This window comes from Melozone crissalis, unplaced genomic scaffold (assembly GCF_028551555.1).
Source record: "Melozone crissalis strain CALT ecotype California unplaced genomic scaffold, PUWL_Pcris_2 ptg000042l_1, whole genome shotgun sequence".
Taxonomy (NCBI): Eukaryota; Metazoa; Chordata; class Aves; order Passeriformes; family Passerellidae; genus Melozone; species Melozone crissalis.
The window spans coordinates 65,263,051-65,285,930 of NW_026535820.1; the positions used below are offsets into that span (position 1 = coordinate 65,263,051).

The following is a 22,880-nucleotide window of genomic DNA, read 5'->3' on the forward strand; positions in this document are numbered from 1 at the left end:
ACATTAAGTTTATGCTGGATAATACTATGTTCACACTGCACTAGATTATAATTTGCCAGTCCTGTCATTCAGCCTTGAAAAGGAATGCAAGTTTTTCAGTATCTGCTGAGCAAAACACAAGAACTCTTTTGCAAAATACAGACATGACTCTTTCCTCTCTGTTATTAATAATATTTCAGACTTAACAGTTGTCCATTTGTGCTGACATCTTTCCTGATAACTTGAGACTAAAGCAATATTTTTCTAAGGCACTGTGTAAATGTCACTATGTCCTCTCTCTCTGTCTTGGCTGGACATTAAGATTTGCCTAAATGTTGCCTGTTTTGGCTTGAGTACTTCTGTGGTCTTTCTTCTCTTAGTCTCCATTGATTCCCAGCATGCCTTTCTTCTCAGTTTTGTCATGTTTGTAGATGATATAGTAAGTGTATTCAAGTTCTGAAAATCTTTCTGCAAACAGATCATTAGTTTAAGATTATATCTAATGTAAACAAGGTTTAGAAATTTGCATTGAAAGCAGTATGGTAATCTGAAGAGAATTGCATTCTATTATGTTCTAATATGTGCTTCTTCAGGCCACTTGAGGTTACATCAGCATGTGTGTTTGTGATATGCTTTTTACCAAGGGTAGACTCCACAAGTGTTCATGAATATATCTTTTCTTAGGAATTAATAGTGGGTTTTTATCACTATGTGACAGACAGATGGAAATAATATTAAATATTGCAACACATATTTTCTGAACAATTGCTTCTTTTTCTAGGATAACCTTCTGTGGCATTTGCTGTCAGAAATATGTCAAGGCTAACATATCTGAACAGTCTTCTACAACTGTAAGATATACTATGAAAATGCTAGCCAGTGGAGCAGAAACTATTATCTTCATGTTCCTGGGTATTTCAGCTGTGGATCCAGATATCTGGACTTGGAATACGGCTTTTATTCTGTTGACTCTGGTCTTCATCTCAGTATATAGAGTTATTGGTAAGAGAGTGACCTTCCTGTTCTTGCATTGTACTGCTGATGCAATCGCATATTCTTTAGCCCTCTCCCCAAAAAATATTTGGAGTTCTAGCTTTGCTCCTTTTAAAATATTCCATTTATTTTAGTTGAATTTATTGTTGGAATTTGATTAGAGTAGTAGAGTAAGCTCTACAGTAAGTTCTGTCATACGCTGAAAATATAGCAGGATTTAATATCTGATGATGTTTGAGAACATGAGTAGCCCAGCAGTTAACACGAATCATTCAGTGGCTAACCTTTGTTGACTCAGCAAACGGTACTGGCAAAATCTCCCAGTAAAATAGACTTTGTTCTTTAATTTGCAGCCTAACAAAAGATGTGACTCTTGTCAACCATATCTTTCCTCCAGCTCTTTCAATTTGGCACTAAAGAGATTGTCTTAAACTAATGTTATGGTTGACTTCAGGTTTTGGGCACACAGTGATATCAGACCATACATAATAGCATTGCAGGTTCTCTGGCTTAAGAAATAATTCTCAGGGACTGATGAAAAACTGAGTAAATAAGGCTGTGGAAGGTAGAGATTACCTGCTGTCAATTTACTGGGTTTATATAAGTTTGCAAACATTTCAAAATACCAATGATGATTTGCCCATCTACATAGTTCTGTAATTTTGCTAAAATCCCAAAAGAGCTGTAGAATGAAATACTTGTAGAGAGTAACACATATGGCAATTTGGTGTATGTACTTACGCCTGGGAAAAATGAAACCAGCTTATTTGCCTGTTTGCCTTGACTTAAATTCAAATGACAGGTCACACATCCATCTAGCTGGCGATTTTCCTAGATTCTGTGCTCTTATTCTCTCTAGAACCTCATGAGCTGAGTGAAGTGCTACCTCCTTGCCCTCCTTTTCTAAATATTCTGCAAGTATTGTTCGTTTAGCTGCCTCTCAGTAACTGCAAATGTGCCTGAGGTGTTTTAAAAGAGTTTTCTGGGCCTTGTCTTTGACACTTTTTGTATTCGTCAAATGAGTGGTTAACAATCCTGTAACAGATGTGATGATAAGTAAATAGTAAATATTCAGCAATAACAATAAACACCCACTAAAGTAATTGATCTTGGACATTGACAAATTATTAAATACTGGATGATATTGGGCCTTACATAATTGCAGTTCTCATTCCCTGGAGGAGTCAGATTGGTAGAATTTCCAAGGTCCCCTCCTCCCGAGGCCCTCCTTACAGTGACAAGATACTTCTCTTGGCACAAGTTCAAAGTTCTCTAAAAAGAGAAGAAACTGTTTTGCACTGGTTAACAGCCCTGGCCTGCTGCAGTGGGAATCACATGCCATGCCAATCACAGGAGTGGTGAAACTGTTTTCCCTATGTATGGAGGGAGTTCTGGGATACACTGAGATAGCTTGAGCCTTAGGTCTCCTGCAGCAGGCAGCATCTCACCTGTAGGTGTGGAGACAGTGTTAGCTTAACTAAACAACCCTTCATAAGACTACGACTTGTCTTACAAAATGTAATTTTCAGTGATTTGCAAACGGTACGACACTTACTCCCTAAATCAGTGCTGTTTTAACCTGTTTCTGTTAACTGACCCTGTGCATATCACTGGTTACACTGTTAGAAAACCTAAAATTCATTTTCTAAAGGCCAGCACATGTCAGAACTTTCCCTGGAGTGCCTGTGCCAGAGGGCAGCACTCCCAGAAGAGCTAGCTGCTGGCTCACAGAAGCATGTTCACCTAATTCCTTTGGCTGGATGTAATGAGAAGGCACTAAGTGGACAACACAGTGATAAGAGGGGGAATTAGATGGTGAAGATTGTTATAAAGGCAGTCTGGTGGCACCATTTCTGTTACTCACAGCTGGGATATTGACGTTCCATAAGGGTATTTCTAGACATGCTGAAATTTGTTTGTTACAGGTGTGGTTATACAGACGTGGATTCTTAACCGCTACAGAACCGTCCAGCTGGAGATAATAGACCAGGTGGTGATGTCCTACGGTGGGCTACGAGGAGCAGTTGCTTTTGCTCTTGTTGCACTTCTGGATGGGAATAAAGTGAAAGACAGAAAGCTGTTTGTCAGCACAACTATCATTGTTGTGTTTTTTACTGTTATATTCCAGGTAATTTAACTTCTTAAACATGCTTCTTGCAAGGAGAAGGAGTCCCCCAAATGTACTGAATGCTTAAGGCAGTTCTCAGCTGAAGGTTGCATATTGTTTCACTGAACTGAAAACATAATTGAATTTGTAATTTTAGTAACAAAGATCCTATTTTATGTTTTGGTGTGGGACCACATGGGGCAAAACACAATTTCCTCTGTGCTAAAAATTGTTCAGTCTTGCCTGCTTGGTATTAATAGCACCAAGTTAATATCTGATTAAACATCCTTCACCTCATGTGAATAACTATAGGGAACAGTGCTTTTAATGGGCAGATACAATCATTAAGCTCATCTAGCTGAGCCTCAGCCCTTGTTTTAAAATATAGTAGCAAGCAGTGGGACAAGAAACTATTTAACATCCAAACAAAATACTACTTTCTGGATGAAAAAAAGTAATTTAAATGAAAATAAGTCAGTAGATAGCAGCTTACAATATATTTTGAAGTGTATTTCAGAAAATTTACTTGTGTTCACAAACTCCTGATTTGTGGACAAAAGACCACATTCAGTGGCATAGGAAACACTTCTACTAGCATATTTTTCTTATAGATGATATATTTTTCCACTGTTGTCTTTTCAAATCTTTGTAATAGGAACTAAGGGTACTGTATTATTTTATCTTCTAGAAGGAATAGAAATCAACTGAGAAAAGTATGAGAACCACCAAATAAAACACATATGTGCTTTATTTCTGTTTAACCAGCTGGAGGAAAGTCTAAGAGGACTTCCAAGCATTTATTGTCATGTTTCAATCCTTAGGGACTGACTATCAAACCTTTGGTACAGTGGCTGAAAGTGAAGAAAACTGAACACAGAGAACCAAAACTGAATGAGAAACTTCATGGCAGAGTAAGATGTTTAAAAAAGACCTCATGGTATCTTTTTCATTTTTACAGAGCACCTTAACACCTTAAGAGAAAAAAAAATGTTATTAAAAATATCTTTTTTTGGTAAGGGAGTGGGCTGTCAAATATCAAGAAAAAAATCCTTCAAACATTTCAAAACTTATTTGTACATTGCTGTTTCTCTATGGTTAAATCCTGTGAAAGGATATTAATATGAAAGTTCTGGTCTTTCACTTGAGAATTCAATGGGGCTGGGAGTACTTGGGCATGTCCAAAAAAAATTTATTTTTCCTTCTCAAAAGTTTAATTTTTTGGAAAGGGTATGAAAGCAGGCTTTTTTCTTTGCATATTACATAGAAAAATACTCTGCTGCCCAGTACAGAATAATTATATACTGAAATTCCAGACTAATGACAACAGTTTTAATTCAGAGTGAATGTTGTGTCACAGGATTTCTTTACCCTTTTAGAATATTTTGAAACACAAACTCTTCCAATTGACTTTCACACCACATTATAAAGTGTTCTTTAAGTAAAAGAAAACATAACTTTTCAATATAAATATAGGTTTAAGGATGGGAGACTATATAAGACATTACAGAATCATCAAGGTTGGAAGAGATCTTCAAGAACATCCTGTCCAACCATCAACACATCACCACCACAGTCACCTCTAAATCATATCCCCCAGTACCACACCCAGACAGCTCTTGAACACTTCCAGAGACAGTGACTCCACCACCTCCCTGGGCAAATTATTCCAGTGCTTACCACTGTATCAGGGAAAACTTTTTTTTCTGAAATCTATTCTGAACTTCCCCTGGCACAACTGAGGACCATTTTCTCTTGTCCTTTCACTTGAGACATGGCAGAAGAGGCCAACACCCACCTGCCTACAACATCCTTCCAGGTAGTTTTAGAGAGTGATCCTTCTTTTCTCCAGGTTTAACAACCTCAGCTCTCCCAGCTGCTCCCCACAGGACTTGTGTCCCAGACCTTTCCCCAGCTTCGTTGCCCTTCTCTGGACATGCTCCAGCACCTCAATGTCCTTTCTGAAGTGAGGGGCCCAGAACTGGACACAGGACTAGAGATACAGCCTCACCAGTGCCAAATGTCAGTCCTGCTGTTCCAAACCTAGCACCTGTATAATTCTGCAGTAATCATTCCAATGTTCAGAGTGAAATGTTATACCCATACACAGAAAAATGCCAAATTGTACCTGCAGCTGCCTTCGTTTGACTCAAGAGTTTTAAGCCTCCAGATTTCTATCAGTCAGATAATATACTCAGTATGAAATTTTGCCCTGGATATTAAAAGAATGTTGCCTACTTCTACTCTGAGAGGAATATCAACTCCTGAAACATCTAAAAAGAATTACTGTGGAAACTGCTCAACTGAAATAATCACCTACACTAATAGTGGCAGATGTACTTAATAGGGCAGAAATGGAGATGGTAAAATGAGTCCATAAAAGTTTTAAAATTGAATGTTAAAATGGGGGTTTAAGTACCTTCTCGTTGAGACCCCTGTAATTCAAGAATACTTAGTAAATTTATGAAGAACTGGTTAGAAAGTTTAGGACCTTTGAAGAAAAGCTTATAGTAGTTAGTACTTCTGTAAATGGGGAAAAAGTTTTATAACAGCCATAAAATTATTCTGCATAGTCACCTGGTACAACTTGAAATAAATAGAGGTATTTTCTAATTATGCGTTTTTATTTCTGTAAAGATATTAATTCCACTCTCACTTTCCTAGGCCTTTGATCACATTCTTTCTGCTATAGAAGACATTTCTGGACAAATCGGGCATCATTATCTGAGAGACAAGTAAGTAGTAACCAATTTGGAATCTGGAAACACTGCTAGGAAATATTATCTGTACACTATAACTTTTTAAGCCTGTGAGCTTAGTGAAAGCAAGGATGCTAAATGTTGTTAAAGAGGCAGCATACTGAAAATACTGGAAATATAGCAAACGTCAAAACAGTGTATTTTTGTCCCCTTACAACTAAAATCTTTCTTTCCTCTTCCACATTTCAGGTTATGCCTTTGTAGGTGCCTCAGTTCACATACAGGGTTCATTCTCTCAAGATTAGAGAACTCACTATTTGCAGAAGTTTTCACCTAGAATGTTGATGTTGGTTTTTCTTTGTACTACTACATTTCATGAACACTATTTATGTGTGGAGGCACTAAAAAGCTCAGCTACAACTGTGCTAGCTGTTTATCCTATCTCTACAAGGATGTGTTCAACACCTGTGAAAGTTATGGCAGAGGGTGCTCTGAAATTGCTCTGACAGTTTCAGCCCATTAGTCTGAAACCAATAGTGAACCATCTCCTCTGTTTATAGTTGATTCATCTAGAGAGAAGCAGAATTACTCAGCTGAAAGACCATTTCCTTTAAAGTACATGCGAAGATTTACCCTTGTGATGGACACGCTTCCATACCTGGATGAATAAAAGTGGAAAAAAGGGCATTAAATCTGGAAATCCTTAAGACTGTTATTTCAAGTTAGGCCATTCTGTCCCTGGAGTCAGGTCATTTAATAGGTGCAAACAGTCGCAGTTTTGAGCTGCTAACCTTTTGCTGAGTCAACATGCCAATTCCAATCCAAAAGCTATGTGGTTGTGTTAGCTTTCTGCAGAGCACTAATGCTTTCTGAGAAGCTGAGTCTATTAGCTTAGGTTTAACATTATCATGCAAAACAATAAAATTCTTAGGCTGAAGCTAGCTTGTACTGGAACTCAAAGAGAATTTCTCACCTGCATCCAGTTATAGAGACATTCTCCTTTTCCTTTTGCTCTTCATTTGTTTATGCAATAAAAAAATTTCATGAGGCACTACAGAGAGAAAATCATCTTTATTTTGGTCTAAGTTTGTAGTTTACTTTTTGGGAATAAATTTCAGTAGGCTATATATAATATAGGCAAATGTCTCCAGTTTTGATATATTGCCTCAAAGATAAAGCTATATTTTTAAAGTGGCAGATTAGCATGTGACCTTTTGCATGTCAGAAAGTAATCCCCTTGAGTAAGAACAGAAGGAATAGCTTAATGTAGATTAATGGTTGAGTATCTAGCTTGATGACGAATGTGACCATCTTAAGCCTGCCTTTTGGACTCTTATGTACATGAGAGTGCTGCTTCCATAAAGAAATGGCAACCCCTAGCATCCTCACCAATGGGTCCAGGTGTGGAAACCTGAATTAGAGCCTTTTGGTCAGATGTTCTGGCCAGAGAAGAGGAATAGTTATCAATTATGTGAATAATATTTAACAAAAAATGGTTTAAGCAATCTGAATCAAAAGCTGTAAACTCCAAATGGTCATTGGGCAAGATGGATAGAGTAATTCTGAGCAGTAGTCTCCAAAGCTGCCTCATGCCCTTTCGATGCAATGTTGAGGAAGCTAGAAGAAAGTACAACAGCCTTTAATCTTTTGGACCCTAAACAGGGCAGATGACAGGGCAGATACTCTACTACCAGACAATCTTGGAAGTGTAAATAGTTGAAAATATACATGGCTACTATTCCCAGAGCAGAGCACATCAGTGGCATGAGTAAGGGCCTCTGGTAGAGCTTCTGGAAGGGCACTGTCATTCTGAACTGATTTTCTGGTCTGGTTGTCTTACAATACACCTGGGAAAAAGCAGATTACTTTCTCAACAAGGGAAGAAAATTAAACATAATCAGAAGTCGAAAAATAAGGTAGCATAATATCCCAAGGTATAAAATGTGTTACTGACTCTGAAATGGGATACTGTAATCATAGCCCTCTTGTAGTAGTGTTGGGTAAGTGAGCTGATTAAATGCTTTGTGGCAGCTGCATAAGTCTGTAGCAGGCTTTTCCTTAACTTTCTTTACACACTAATTGAAGAGCTTCAAGACACAAATCCCTCACATTCCACTGTTCACCCTTTTTCTCAAAATGTTTAGCTAAAAAAATATAATTTATACTAAATTAAAAATGCTTTGAAACTAAAATTGCTTGTTGCCATTAACACAGTTTGTTTAAATTATCAGGTGGTCCAATTTTGATAGGAAATACCTCAGAAAAATACTGATGAGAAGGTCTGCTCAAAAATCAAGGGACCAAATCCTTAATGTTTTCCATGAGCTCAACTTGAAGGATGCAATTAGCTATGTGGCTGAGGTACTTATGAACACTTGTTGACATATTATAGCATCACTTGGAATTTGTTTTTTTAAAATTTGTACTATAACCAAAAGTTGATCTATTGCAGGAGATGCCTAAAGGAAAACGATTTCCATCTCAGCTCTGCTGAGATGGATATTTATTTTTTCAATGTGTTTTGAGTGTCAGTATTGCTGCTTTGAGAAACTGTAGTTCTCAATATTGTGCCTGATCACCAAATGCTAGTATATTGTACTTACTTCAATGTATGTTTCTGTGGCATTTTACTGAATATCATGGTTTTTATATTCATTACATGAAAAAAATACTGTAATTCTGGAGAAGTGTTGTCTTTCTAAATGCATCAACAGGGTTGACAGGACACTGGCTCCTGCAGGATAGTGGGTCTATGTGATGACAAATCTGATTTGAAGAAACTCACTTCTCACATCACAAATGATGTGCATATATGGCCACAAGTGTGGGACTGCTAATCTCAATCTGCCAGATCACTGTAACATGCACAAAAGAAAAAAAAAAAAAAAGAAAGAAAAGAGTAACTTTATTCAATGGAATCATAACCCCCACGATTCAGTAATTAGGGTAAAATATACTACAAATATCAATTGCAATCAAAGAGTTGTGAAACTGGGAAACTTAAGACTTGCAACAGGAGGAGTTTTTAAAGGAGATTTGAAGAAGGTTTCTGACTTTCTGCAGGAGTAGTGCAGCAATGTTTCCCACTTGTGTAAGTGTTCCTAATCATCTTCAGTATGAAACTAGTCAACTCAGTTCAAACAGCCATGAATGCGCAGTACTGATAAAGTGTCAAGGATAGTTTTAAATGGAATATCTTTAAAAGTGGTCTTTGAAATTATAATCTATCCATACTCATAATCTCCAATTGAATCAACTTTCACAGTTAGGTGATATATCAGTTAATTTCTTTAATTTAAATAAAAACTATTACACTATTACTATCATTGATACTACTTGTACTGCTAAGCTTCTTTTTTTTCAATGAGCTACAGCCAGGCAGTCTTCTTCAAATGAAACATCATTTTGGAGATTGAATTCAGAAAACAAGTTGAAATTCAGAAATTATGTTAGTATGGAAGATGGAGAATAGTTCAACAAGACAAGCAAATTCTTCCTTTTGAGATTTTGAAAATTATCCATATAGGTTTCAGACCATCTGAACTCAAGAACTAATTTTCTTTCTTGTGATTCTTTCTGGGTCACACCTCAGAGGAAGAAAGCTGGATAATGACTTTAAGGTGGATGACCATGAAACTCATGTTCAGATTCATTGCAGAATCTGTTCAGTAGATTCATTACAGTGTTTCTTATCTTTAAGAAACAGATGTGAAGGCCTTTATAGATCACTAATACATGCAGATTTAGAGTCAGAATTTTTATCCAGTAATGTCTTTGATTCCATATAGTAAAGACAAATTTCTAAAAGTTAGTTTAATAATTTTTTAGGAGATGAAACACAAGGGAACTGGTTTTTGTTACCTTAGTCCAAATCCTATTTGTGTGTATTGTTTCTTGCAGATAAATTCTGTTGGGCAAATGTCTACTGATCTGATATAAATAGAAAAAGAAACTGAAAATTCTCCAAGTTCTCCAAGTTTTGCAACATATTTTCTTCCAGTAGAAATTAATTATGAGTTGTGAATCCTAAAGTCATTTCACCTTTCTCACTTTAATATTTTCTTCAATGATACATTGCTTTAACAACTAAAACATTGTTAAAGCAATGTATCAAAAGAATGTATTAAAAGAAAACTTCACTTTGCAAATATATCTTTGAACTAAATATCTATGAATTACAAGCTGACATTAAAATTGAAGCTATTTCTTCCAGGACAAGTAAAGACCTGCCTCCCTCAGCTACTCACTCTCTTCTTACTTGCAAGAAACTGAGAAGCTTAAAAATTATTTTATATCTTTTTCTTTGTTCAACTCTGCTGCTGTGGTGCATCTGTATAATAAATAAGAATTGAGAGAGTTCAGTCTCTATTTAAGTATATGCTTACAGTTGAGAGGGGAGAACCTAAGCCAAGAAAAATGAAAATAATCCAGATTAACTGAAGGGAAGTGACTTAAAATACCCACGGTTCATAACTTGTTCTGGCTAAAATACCTTCACTGCTGATATGGTATGATGTATGTATGAAACATTAAACTTGATTTGAAAAGAAAGTCAGATTCACTTCAGAAAATGGATGGGACAATGTTCCCCCAGAATTTAATTGTATTAACCTCAAGTTTTCTGCCTGCAGAGGCCACAGTGTATTTCTTAATGCCATTGGTAACTCACATGCTGTGATATGTATATGGGTTACCTCATCAAAAGAAAACATGTTTTTGGTTTGCTCCATGAATATCAAAATGTAAAGGGAACACAGTACAGTTAAAAATGGAGAAATTTAGATAAAATCTCTGTTCTGCAAGGGAGGTGATTTTTCTTGATTATTACTGCTTGAAATCTAGAGACCTGCTATGTGATTTCACTCCACTAATTCAAAACCATAGATTTTTTCAGCCTGTGTAACCACAATGATACAGATACCTTTTAGCTAAGCAAGCAATTACTTAAGGTGTAGGCAAAAGTATGAAGACATAAAACTGAGCTTTTCCAGCAGTTCACTTCAATGACAGCAGTTTTAAAACTGAAAGAAAATCTCATCTTGTCATGCCATAACCTCTTTTTAATAGACTTGTAGACTTCTATCACCACTTAATATTTGCTGCTTCCAGTCTAGTAGAGAACAGAAAACTTAAGGTTTTGTCTTTGAAAATGCTACTAATAATGTGTTGAAACATGAACAACTTTATGTATGTTCCTATGCTCTTGGCTTGCAGCATTGTACAAAGTAAAATTGCAAATCTATTGAGGCACAGGAAATCATTCACTTCTTCAAAAGCAATTTCTAAGACGAGTAGATTTTCTCTTTGCTTTGTTTGTTGGGATAATGTCACTCAACGTAAAGAAACCATAAAATCTAAAAATGGTTTTTATTTGTTACTTAAATACAACTCCTCCCATGCTTCTTTTTCCATTTCCATAAATACAATCTCACAAATTATCTGTATTCTGAGACGCATTTTGTCCTAGGTTTTTACAGCTGTAATATGTCTTGTTTCTTTCTCTGACCAGGGAGAACGTAGAGGTTCACTGGCATTTATACGTTCTCCAAGTACAGACAACATGGTAAATGTGGATTTCAGCACTCCACTCCCAAGCGCTGTGGAAAGCTCTGTCTCTTATTTATTGTAAGTAAAGTGGACTGATGGGGTGGTGTATGAGAGGAAATTGAAACACTGCTAAAAAAATTGAAAAATGCAAATTACAGGTGTTTCAGTCACAATATTTTTTGAAATAAATTTAGTATTTTCTCCCACAGAAAATGGGTTATATGGATTTATAATGTCATATTTTGCACACAGTTTTTTTCGCTAAAGGCTGGTAAGATAAAGCAGACATCCACATTAGAGTTGTTTCATTTGCCTTTGGTTCACCAACTGTTATATATAGGGCTAGATATTATTTCTGTGTTTGCTCCAGAAAAAGTAAAGAGAGAGGCAAGGGAAAAAAGTGCCCCTTCCTTAACTTTTTTGATCAATCTGTTATTGAACAGACCATATGTCATGTAAACTGTGAAATTAATTAATGCCACATCCCCCTGAAAGACAAAAAGCAATGGTCTTCTCACATTTCCCATTAGGCTTTTACTCATTGTCATTTAGCCAGTTCTTACTCTTTCTTTTTTTTTTTTTTTTTAACTTCATCTTGTTTTTTCATTTTCATTCCTCGTCTTCCTGTTTTTTCTTCCTTTTCAGCAATTACTGATTTTAAAAACCGCTGTTTGTGGTTTTTCTTCAGGAGAGAAAAAGCTGGACCAGTTTGCCTTGACATGCAAGCTTTAGAGCAGAGAAGGAAAAGTATACGGGACACAGAAGACACCCTCGCTCATCACACCTTACAGCAGTACCTGTATAAACCCAGGCAGGAGGTGAGAGCCAGAGGCTAGCATTGGACTCTTTTCCAATCTAAAACTAAGAGGAAATAGGAACCAAAACTTGCAAGTGAAACTCAAAAGGAGAGAACCCACTGCAAAATCTGCACCCTTGAGGAAGATAGGCTCTTTGTGTGATTTCTCATTTAAGAACATGGCATTTTAAAAGAACTAGTGCCTTTAAAATCACTGGGGCCAGTGGTATGCAGAAATGAGTCCAGCAAAAGTTCTGATCAGGATTTAATGAAGTGCATCAACTGAAGGGATTCAGACACTTACAGGGGAGAAGCTTACTTTGAATGACAGTCCACTCTTACACACTTAAAAATCCTGGACTTGTTTCATGAAGAAAAAAGAAAAATGGGAATTTCATTAATGCCTTCAGGCTAATCTTTAGTTCACTCTTTCTTATGGAGTTGTTTACACTTTTGTGACACTGATTGAATGCATTGATTCAGGGCTTTCACCTGTATTTCTCAGTAAATGAATATTGTCTTCCCTTCCTGGCCACAGCACAAACACCTGTACAGTCGACATGAGATCATGCACAGTGAAGATGACAAACAAGACAAGGAGATTTTCCATAGGACAATGAGGAAGCGCTTAGAATCTTTCAAGAGTACCAAACTAGGAATAAACCATTCCAAGAAGCTCAATAAAATCCACAAACGAGACCGGGGCCAAAAAAGGGTAAAAATACTTTCACAAGGACCTAGATGTAGCCACCTATTATACAAACTAATGGGTGGGAAGGGTAGAGAGGACTCTGATGGATCCTATGTCCTGCACTTATCTCGGTCCTATAGAACTTAATGAATTTAGAGGACCTAAGCAAGAAAAGATAAAACTAGGAGATAACTCAAGGGGCTTCTTCTCACATTCTGCACTTCTCTATGCTTTGGGACTCTTCTTCTGGGTGAGATTTCTGATCACTTGAAAAACAACAGACCCTGAACCATGCTACTACACTGTGGGGAGATTTTGCAGGATAGAGATAGCAGGATAGCATGGAGCATTCAACCAAATTTGTGTGAAACTGAGAGAACACACAGTGTAAAAAGAGCCAAAATTTCTTTTTATACTCTGTCTGTATACACTTCAGGTGCAGGTGGGAAATTAGTGGCATCCACATTGAGCTTCAAACAAAGATTACAATGGATTTTAGGCTTATTCTGCTGAACTCATCATTTCAAAGGGTATCACTGCCATTGCTATCTGATGACATTAGCATTTTTGGTCACTTTTTGCTTTCTTTTCAGAGAAATAGCAGTGTCATACCAAATGGAAACGTTCCTCCAGAAAATCCAGTACAAGATTTTGCTTTGAAGGAAAAAGGTAAAAAGACACTTAGACTGTTTTTATTTACTGAATTTTACCAGCTACATTGCCAGTAAAGCATCGCTAAAGGATTTTGTGATATGCCATAGCAAATCTGGCATTAAAAAGGGACTTCTAGTCATAGCTCAGAACTTGAGTCATAGCTCAGAACTTGGAGTGGAGATCTGCTTCATGCCAAAATGTAGTGTTTAGAAGTTGGTTTTTTAGGAATCTGGATGACAAGCAAAATTTTAGTTGGCCTTTTTGCTCACATTTTAAAAGTATCACATTTATATTCTGTAAACCAAACAATGCAGTGGCTACAATATAAATGAAATTTCAGCTTCTGTTTGGATAAGGTACATAGAGCTGCTAATTTTTTTTCATCACAGCAGGATATGTCTACATAAGATATCAGCCATATAAAATTCAGCAGCTGAGATTGCATTCTTATCTGAGTTAAAGTCCACTGTTTTAGAAGGGTCAGAGCTGAGGCTAAGCAAGCATGATATAACTTAAGGAAGGTGTAGCTTTGGAAGGAACATGTAGTCAGAGGTCAGTTCCAGTACTGCTTCACCCTCCATGAACAGATCTGTCACATGGATCTGTCACATTGGAAGTCTAACTGGAAGCTGATCAGCCTGAAGACTATTCCTATCAAAAGCTGATTTTGCATATAAAGCCCAAAATTCTTTCCTGTTTTAGCCTTTTTTTTTGGCACTGGTGTCAGGCATTGCCAGATGCCATGGTTGCTAACATGTTTGTTATAAAATTTTAAATTTTATGTGTCGCTTCAAAACTGAAATGTGGTTAAAAGCTTCTGGACTAACTTTGATTTGTGTTCTTTCCTCTGTTTATGCCTGTAACTCCTTGATCTCAAAGATAACTCAAGTAAAATAGAGAGGGATTTATCTTTTCTCAGTAACTCCAAGTAAATATATTTTTCCTTATGTACCTTTGAATCCTTTACTAAGTGTTATTTTTGTTTGACTGAGAGAAGCAGTACAGGTTGGCTCCCCAAGTGTAATATTCTAGAACTACGTTGCTTCAGAAGAGCCTTCTGAATACTCATTAGTAGGTCATTCAATATTGTCTTATTAAAGAACTCTGCATAGAGATGTCATCATCTACTTAACACCAAAAAAATTTAATTGGAAGGCAGACTTAGCAAGTGGTTTAGCAGCCATTGCAAAACTTATTCTACTGCAGTAAAGCAGCAATGACCTCATTAGTTTTGAAACTAGTCATTATACTAATGCTCACCTGTGTCACGTGATGAAAATCCTTGTTAAAGATGTATTTTTAATAACCATGACAGCATCAAACTAGCAGGAAATAGCATTTTCTATCAGAACTGATACAAATCTCTAATGAAATTGCATTTTTTTTCTTTCCCCTTAGATTTGGAGTTTTCTGAATCAGAAGAAAATAATGATTATGAGACTTTGCATCTAGGCAAAGGAGTTGATTTCCTGGCTAATGTGACAAAACAAAATTTCACAGATGCTCCTGCTGGTAAAAATATTTATTACCTACAAAGATTTTTTTTTTCCCCTCAAATATAACAAAACGTACTATAAATGCTGATGAGTTAGCCTGGTTTTTTGTTTGTTTGGTTTTAACTGAGTGATTTTATGTCTTCAATCTCAAAATACATTTGCTTAATATTAATGTCAACATACATATTTTTGGATATTTGGAGGTATGGAGAGCACCACACTTGAAACTGACAGCAGTTGTGAATATGACTACCTAAACCAGTTTTAAAGCCACTAATTATTTCTAGCAGCAGAAAATGTTATTTTAGAATTGTCTTACCTCACAAGACCAGTCAATACTAGTCCTCTGGAATTGTTTTTCATTTGCATTGGAACTTTGTTGTGATAAATTTTGTTCTTATTTCAGGCAAGATTTCTACTTTTATGTTCACAATCCCATCAGATCCTTACAGGCTTACAGAAGTCACTGAAAAGGGCAGATTGCAGCATTTCTGGAGCACTCAATGCTCTTGATTTCCAGCCTTGAAAGACTCCAAAATATTACATTGAAAGCTTATAACTATATGTAACAAGAACCACATCGTATGATTTATGGAGTTATAAAATTTGGTATTTCTCTTTAGCCCGTCTGTGTTTAAGTTTTTTCAGCATGCCACTGTTTTCTCCGTGTGTAATTGGTATCTACAGTGAAGAAAAACACTTGTGTCCGTACTCTTGTGGCAGACACCCTTAAATGCAGTTTATGCATGACACTGTCTCTTAAATGCAGTTTATGTGTGACAAATTCTATGTTTGAGTATGTATAAATACACCTAGAAATAAGTGGATGGTAAGATGCAAAATGTTTATGTAAAAGCTTGTCAAACTTAACAACTGTATGAACAGGCTCCTGTATCTTACTTTTGACTGTTTCGTGGCCTGCCATAGCTATTTCACACTCATCTGTTTATGGAGTGGTGAAGTTGGGGTTTTTAACATTTTTTTATGTATTTGATTTGAATTTTCTGCACTTATTTTATGCTGTGCTATTTTTTTTCTTCCTCTTTCTCAACACTTGTGGACTGATTGATTCTTTTATTGATTTTATTTTTTGTGTCAAAATACCCCTAACAAAATTGCAAATTTGATGTGGTAATCAATTTTTTTTCTCTTTATTGGAATCCAGTATATGTCTAGCTATAAGCAAGGTATATGTGTGTGTAATGGTCTGTATATTGACTTAGTCACACACATACCAGTATATCAGCCCATTTTTTCCAACAGCCTTTCTTCTTTTATAAAGCATCTTGCTGTATTATGAAGAAATTATTTTGATTACTTTTATTTGTCACTTATGATTTTTTTTTTAGGAATTGATAACCCAGTATTTTCAGCTGATGATGACCAAAGTATCTACATGAAGTTCTCACCATGGTTATCCAGTGAAGACACTGTGGTACCCTCACAAAGGGCCCGAGTGCAGATCCCGTATTCTCCAGACAACTTCAAACGGCTCACTCCAATCCGGCTCAGCAATAAATCAACAGATTCCTTCCTGCTAGCAGATGGCCCCGAGGACCGACCCAGATCTTTTCTCCCTGAATCAACACATATGTAATATTTTAAAAGATATTATCACCTTTATTTTTTAACCAAACTTCTTATCAATCCTGAGAAGTAAACTAATTCTTCTGTTTTTTCTTCTTTCAGAAAATGTCTTTCTTTCCTGATTTCTTTGTACAACTAAACATCTTTTATTTCCCTCTGACTTAATTAACAAAGCACTTCTCTATTTTCCTTCTGCAGAAGAGCTGTTCAACTATTTGTGGTCCAATGCCTTGCTACTTTTACAGCAGATAAAGGGTCCTTCTCTTTGTTTTCACTTGAATATTTTAAATGCTAAGAAAATACTATTCCAAGTACCAGAATATTGGGCATACATTTTCAAGTGGCTTCAGGTTTCCCAGTTAGTCAGTTCTAGATGATAAAATTGGTAACAGAATTCCCTAAAAGGAATAAAATTTTTTGACTCTGTTGCTAAGAAGCTTGAGTTAGCTGTGAACATTTTTCCAGATTATTTATCCAGTGTCCAGGAAGAAAAAATGCCCCACTGATACAGTGCAACTATTCAGTGACACTACTGATGTACCATTAAGTTACATAAGAAAGGGGTTTAAAATGAATTGTATTTACTAAAATGCATCATATTCTCCTTGTGGGGATAATTACACAACAGAATTGTGGAGAAGCAAAATCTCATTTAGAGCTTTATCATTAAACTGTGAATTTACCTTAATCCATACCTTATTTTGAAACTAGAAAGAGGCTTAGCTTTTTGATGCATCAAATAACTTGTTGCTTCTAATGTGCTAGAGGCTTAAAATTAAATTGACTCTGGGTTTAAATTAATATCCCAGTTGCCCTTTAACTTCTGCTGCGTGGAAATTTTCCACATCATAAAATCAGCTTTCATTTTTATAATCAAGTCAGGTAGTGCTTCAAACGAGGTGGGTCAGGTCCACAGTTCAGATGTAATTGAATTGAACACAGGGCACTTCAGGGATTGTGCAATGAAACACAAAAGTCAGTGTCATCATGAATACACTTTTGTGGAATCCATGGTCACAAATATGTGTCTTAGTGTCCTCTTAGTGTGCATCAACAAAAAAAGTGAGTTGAAAGTATTCTGTGTCTAGTTGATGAAACTTTGTTCACACAAACACCTCAGGCCAAGAGTGAATACTGCTAATTTTGACATAAGAAGAATTTCACACCTCTTAAGAAGAAGTAGAAAAGGTAGTTCCATTTTTTTTCTGTTCTGGCTTCTGTCCCTTCAGAAGATGTGCTAGTTCAAGGTTAATTAGAGGAATTAACTTTCTTTACTGGAGTGGCCTGTGGGTCTGTGTTTGGTTTCAGTACTGAGTTTCTTAATGATGCATCTTTGTTTATTTTTTAAAATTATGTTTTAAAATAAACACTGGATTAGTTAAAGGACTGTGAATTACAGTCCAATATCCTGATTAAAAGTGTGAACAATGAGCAGCATTCCAAAAGGAAAATTTCACCTTGACACTTATCCACATTGAAATTCTCTTCACTTTTTCTTCCCCACTGAGAACATAGTCACAGAATACTGACGTATGACCTGCAGAACATTTTCTTGCAAGCCTTTGTTCTTTTCCTCCATTCAATTGCTTTATTTATAATTAACTTTAATTTTAGGAAGTGGTGTGTGTAAATTCATTTGTGGGTATCTTTGATACATCAAAATCACTGGATTTTTGACTACTGTGTTTCTTAGTAAGTGTTTTGCAAAATTAGATTTCCCAAGCTGATAAGCATACACACTGATTACTGTCTGAAACAGTCCTCTGAATGATCTCCTTAACAAAATTCTCCCAATAGGAGAATGATGCTAAAATTTCAATTAAAAGGTTTTAAAAAACAATGGAAACTGGAAGCCAAGAGTAGAAATGTAAAGTTTCTCTACATAGCTAATGTATACAGAAAACTGATCATAGGTTCTGATCAATAAGAAATTGATTCCCTGGAGTGAAACCTTCTGCTACTTGATTGAAAGAGTACAATTTGTTTCAAAAACTTCTGAAATATTTCTTTGCTGAGAATCAGGACTGTTTCAAGATACATCTTAGTGACCAGATGATGGCTCCATCTCCTAACTATCTGAAACAGGCAGTTGTTCTTCTAAACACTGAACTAAGTTTTGCCTGACATTCAGCAAGGATAAGAAGTTTAATTAACTCACTTCAGGTTGTCCAAGATAGAATTGGATTCAGAGTCAAGTTCTTCAGGAAAAAAAATAAATCTTTAACCACCCACATTCATAAGACTTTCACAAAAATAGCCAAAAGCAAAGCCCAATAGCCAGCATACTAACAGATAAACTGTGTACAAATAGAAAACAAATGTTTCTCTTTAATTATGCTTTCTAGGTAATATGGACCACGAGGTTGAAATGACAGAATACTCCTCTTCAGATGACCAACTCAACCAAAATGGAAGTGTTTCAGTGAATCCCCTCCACTTCTTCCCCTCTTGTCTTCAAATGCCTTGGACACAAAACTATTCCTCATTGGAAAACAGAGGGAATATATCTCTTTCTGCTGTCTCTGAGTACATTGCTGCATGTGACCCAAATGTACCTGATCTCTTCTGGGAATCGGGTACAGATATGAAAAACAAAGAGACAGTAAACTCAGGTTATTGTTCTGAAGTTAGTTTCAAATCAGAGAATTCTCAAGAAGAGAATACTCTGCTTATGTTTGAAGGGCTGGAAGACTCTTACATGAAGGAGTCCCAAGAGAAGAAAATGTTGCTTGATATAGAAGGGAATTACAGGTCTGCTGCAGCCAGACGTGTACAAAGCCGACGTTCTTTCCACAGGCCAAAACCTCTGCATCACCCGAAGCTTCAGAAGCTGGCATCTCTTCCAGCATCTTGCCATGTCCCTCCACATTCCTTGGAACAGGAGGAAACACAGCTGTGAGCAAGAACTTAATTGAAAGAAGTTGAGAAAGGGCTTTTGTAAAAATAGAGAGCAAACCTATTGGTTCATGGGATTCTGCTCTAGGACAGCTTCAGATGGAAGGAGAGTGGGGTCCTGTGATGTCAGAAACACTTGAGCTTTTCTGCTGCACTTACATTTTTAAATTCTTATTCATAACAAAAGGGTGCATATGAAGAGGGAATTATGACTCCTTGTTATTTTTTCACATAGACTGTTACAAATAATCTATTATTTTTGGAAGGCTTAACCAAGAATCTTTTCATATGGTAAATCCTTGATGTTTTTTGACACGGAGATGGTTTATTATGCCATAGATACATTTAAAGGAATAGGCTGCATATGCTGCTTCAGTAATGGAATTAAGCATTTATTCTATATGAAATTAAAGTAGAAGAAGCCAATGGTTAGTCTCTTCCCTGCTAAGTTGACTCTGATTGAAATGGATCAGTGCCTTTTATAAGTGCAAGCTACAGAAAAATATTTTCCTGCTCTTGAATATTTTTGTCACTGAGTGAGTAACTGTAGAATATTGACTGTCATATAAAACCTTCCAGGGAGAGGAAAGTCCTGGAATCTTGACATTTAATCAAGTACTCCAGGAGGGCCATTTCCTTCATTCACCTTCACTCCCTCAACTTGGTAGTACTGGAAAGAAAGAACATCCAGAATTAGCTCAGAATTTTAATTTTCGTGGTCAGAAGCAAATAATTTAATATTCTTAATTAAGCTGCTTTATTTTAAATAGCCTCACTCAGACAGAAGTGTAAATATTTGTCATTTTTATTGCTGCTTTGGAAGACGCCTTCCAAATACTGTTAGATTATCCTGTTAATTTATGTATCACTTTCAATAGCTGATCAGGATAGTGGTCTCTCAGATATGTTCTGCATTTTGCCACATGATTTAAGTGCCACAAAGACTCAGGATGTTGATGGTTCAAAGTATTGTACAGAGGCAGTTTGGCTACTGTGCATGTATATACCTACTTGTATTAGGAATGTCCTTTATTTTTGTATGTGGTTTCCTGTCAAATGATAGTTATGGTTGCACTAGACACTTACTGCATATGAATTTGATCTACATCATCTTGAAGACAGATGGAGACATCAGTGAAAGCCAATTCAGATGAAGACTATAAATGAAAGTGAAAACTCTGAGACCTCTCATACATGTATAATACTACATGTATAGTCCTCTGGCCATTTTGTCTTGTATGATTCCAGTCTTGAAATTTTGGCTTGAAATCTTCAGTGGTATAAATTGTAAAGGCTCTATGACATTAATAGAAGGAGAGTACTTAGCCACTTCTGTGGTCCTAATGTGTTCCTACTTTCTATTTAATATCAGTGTAAACCATTTGTAAATGAGCTGTCACCTTCAGGGAGGTATCTGAATTGTTTAAGACTGGATCCTGGACAGTGGCTTTATGTGGTAAATTTTACTTTATCTATAGAAGTTAATGATTGTTTCACTTTACCTACCCAGATTTTGAATGGGTTTGAGATGATTCTGTGTCAGATATCAAAACTGAGATTTACCGAGACACCCAAGAAGAGTGGAGCAATGTGTGAAAACTCATGCCCACATCCTTTTTCTACCTTTGTCCTGTATCCAAAATCTGTATGTTAGGCTGCTGCAAAGTGCAGAGATGTGATGGTAAATTCCATATACAAACCTAGACATATACAAAACATACACCTCTAGATACCAGACTCAGAGAGAAGTGGTTCTTTTGGTATCAGCTGCCATAAGCAGCTGCCTGTTTGGTTGTCGTTGTAGACAATGATTCAAACCAGTGTCCCTAACTGAAAAGCTTCATCACCCACAGCTACTCTCATTAAATTTCAATAATATAAATACAGTTTTTGTGAAACTGAGTACATGTGAACATACTATTTTGATGAAGTAGAGCATATTAATACCATTCCAGATAGTATAATTGGAACAAGTATTTTAGTAATTGGCATAGATAGGTAACAGAACTGTGACTGATCCCAAATGTTAGTACAGATAAAGTGCAATGTGCCAAAAATCTACCCTTCTCATAGCATAATGCTGAAGTACCAATACCAAAATTGGAAAGATGCTCATCAGGTGTTGGCTTTTAAATAAAACTTTCATTTCTTATTGGTGACAATTTCAAATTGGTGACAATGACACAGAAGTCATTGCTGAGCTGCAGAGAACCACACTGTGGACTGTTTTCTGCATGCGTGTTAGACCATTACCAATCTGCTTTTGTACACCTCAAAGTAGTACCTTGAAGGTAGGAACCTCAAAGAAACATTTGTAAGTTGTCATCAGCAGATGGGAGTTTTCACCACATAACTGTTGCACAGATAAGAGTATGCAATTTTGGAAATCACATCATATGTTTTTATTGTTCTTGTAAGCTTATTTTCTGTAGCTTACAAGAAAAAGAGGATCCATAGACATCACCATATTTACAAGCATAGCAGTCTCTGTGAAAAGTCAGCAGGACCCTTTATGTTTTTGAGAGGGGTGTGGGCTGTAGTATTATAAAAGAGAGGAATATCACACCATTTCAAACAACAGAAAGGAAAAGACACTATATACAAAGGGCTTACCTCTCTGTTTCAAGGACCTTAGGCATGTTCTGTATGTTGCATCACTACAGCTGAACAAATGATGGATAAAATGGGCCATTCTGATAGCGAAGAATCTTGCATATCTGGAATATCTTGCATAATTCCTGAAGCTCCTCTGCCCCTGGAAGAGGTTTTCTAGCAGAATTGATTCTACAGCTAGGTTTTATTTGTCATAATTTCTCAGTTTGAAATGTGATGAAAAAACTTTCATGTCCCCAGTTCCCACATTTGAGAATGTACTCATAACTCATAATATACATAATAGTGGAATATAATTCCTTTTTCTTTATCAAGGGCAATTGATAAATAGACATTCCCTCTCTCTACCAGGGTAAATATAAAAAAGCAAGTTATAACAGTTGATCATTTGTCTATTTTTTCTTTTTTTGCATTCTGTTTCATTGTACATTCACATTTTCTGTGCTATGTGTACATATGGGTGAAAGTGTTTGGTTACTTCTTCAGCACATTTTAATCAGTCAAGCACCACTGATTTCTATCACAGCAATATAAATTCAGAGCTGCTGAGGATACAGCCATAAATATCAGCTTTTTTTGCTCTGGTTTATTAGATTGGAATGATCAGTTGACAACTCATTCACTTCTGATGAGGCCAGTTCAGTTCTTACTTCCCTGAAAACTCTGTCTATAAATTTTTTTGTGACATGCTCTGTAAGAAAAAGGAAAGCTTGGCATTCCACAGTTGCTATTTATTTAATAAGTAACTATGGCCTACCTTCTTGCAAAAACATGAAATGAAGAAACATTTTTTGTTCCTTCTACATATTTTGCTCCATGAATAAAG

The 22,880-nt window shown here is 36.3% G+C and overlaps 1 protein-coding gene across 2 annotated transcripts in view; it reads left to right on the plus strand.

Moving 5' to 3' along the window:
* Positions 1-16,556, plus strand: part of SLC9A3 (solute carrier family 9 member A3) — a 49,531-nt gene extending 32,975 nt beyond the window's left edge. Inside the window, exons 6-16 of one of the 2 annotated variants that reach the window (XM_054284994.1) lie at positions 761-981; positions 2,898-3,100; positions 3,901-3,990; positions 5,741-5,811; positions 8,007-8,136; positions 11,285-11,400; positions 12,011-12,140; positions 12,657-12,833; positions 13,403-13,478; positions 14,862-14,975; positions 16,309-16,556. In XM_054284994.1, coding sequence (XP_054140969.1) covers positions 761-981; positions 2,898-3,100; positions 3,901-3,990; positions 5,741-5,811; positions 8,007-8,136; positions 11,285-11,400; positions 12,011-12,140; positions 12,657-12,833; positions 13,403-13,478; positions 14,862-14,975; positions 16,309-16,556 — 1,576 coding nt within the window. The remainder of the gene's footprint in view (positions 1-760; positions 982-2,897; positions 3,101-3,900; positions 3,991-5,740; positions 5,812-8,006; positions 8,137-11,284; positions 11,401-12,010; positions 12,141-12,656; positions 12,834-13,402; positions 13,479-14,861; positions 14,976-16,308) is intronic. The other variant, XM_054284995.1, reaches the window with a different exon arrangement.
* Positions 16,557-22,880: the final 6,324 nt, after the last annotated feature.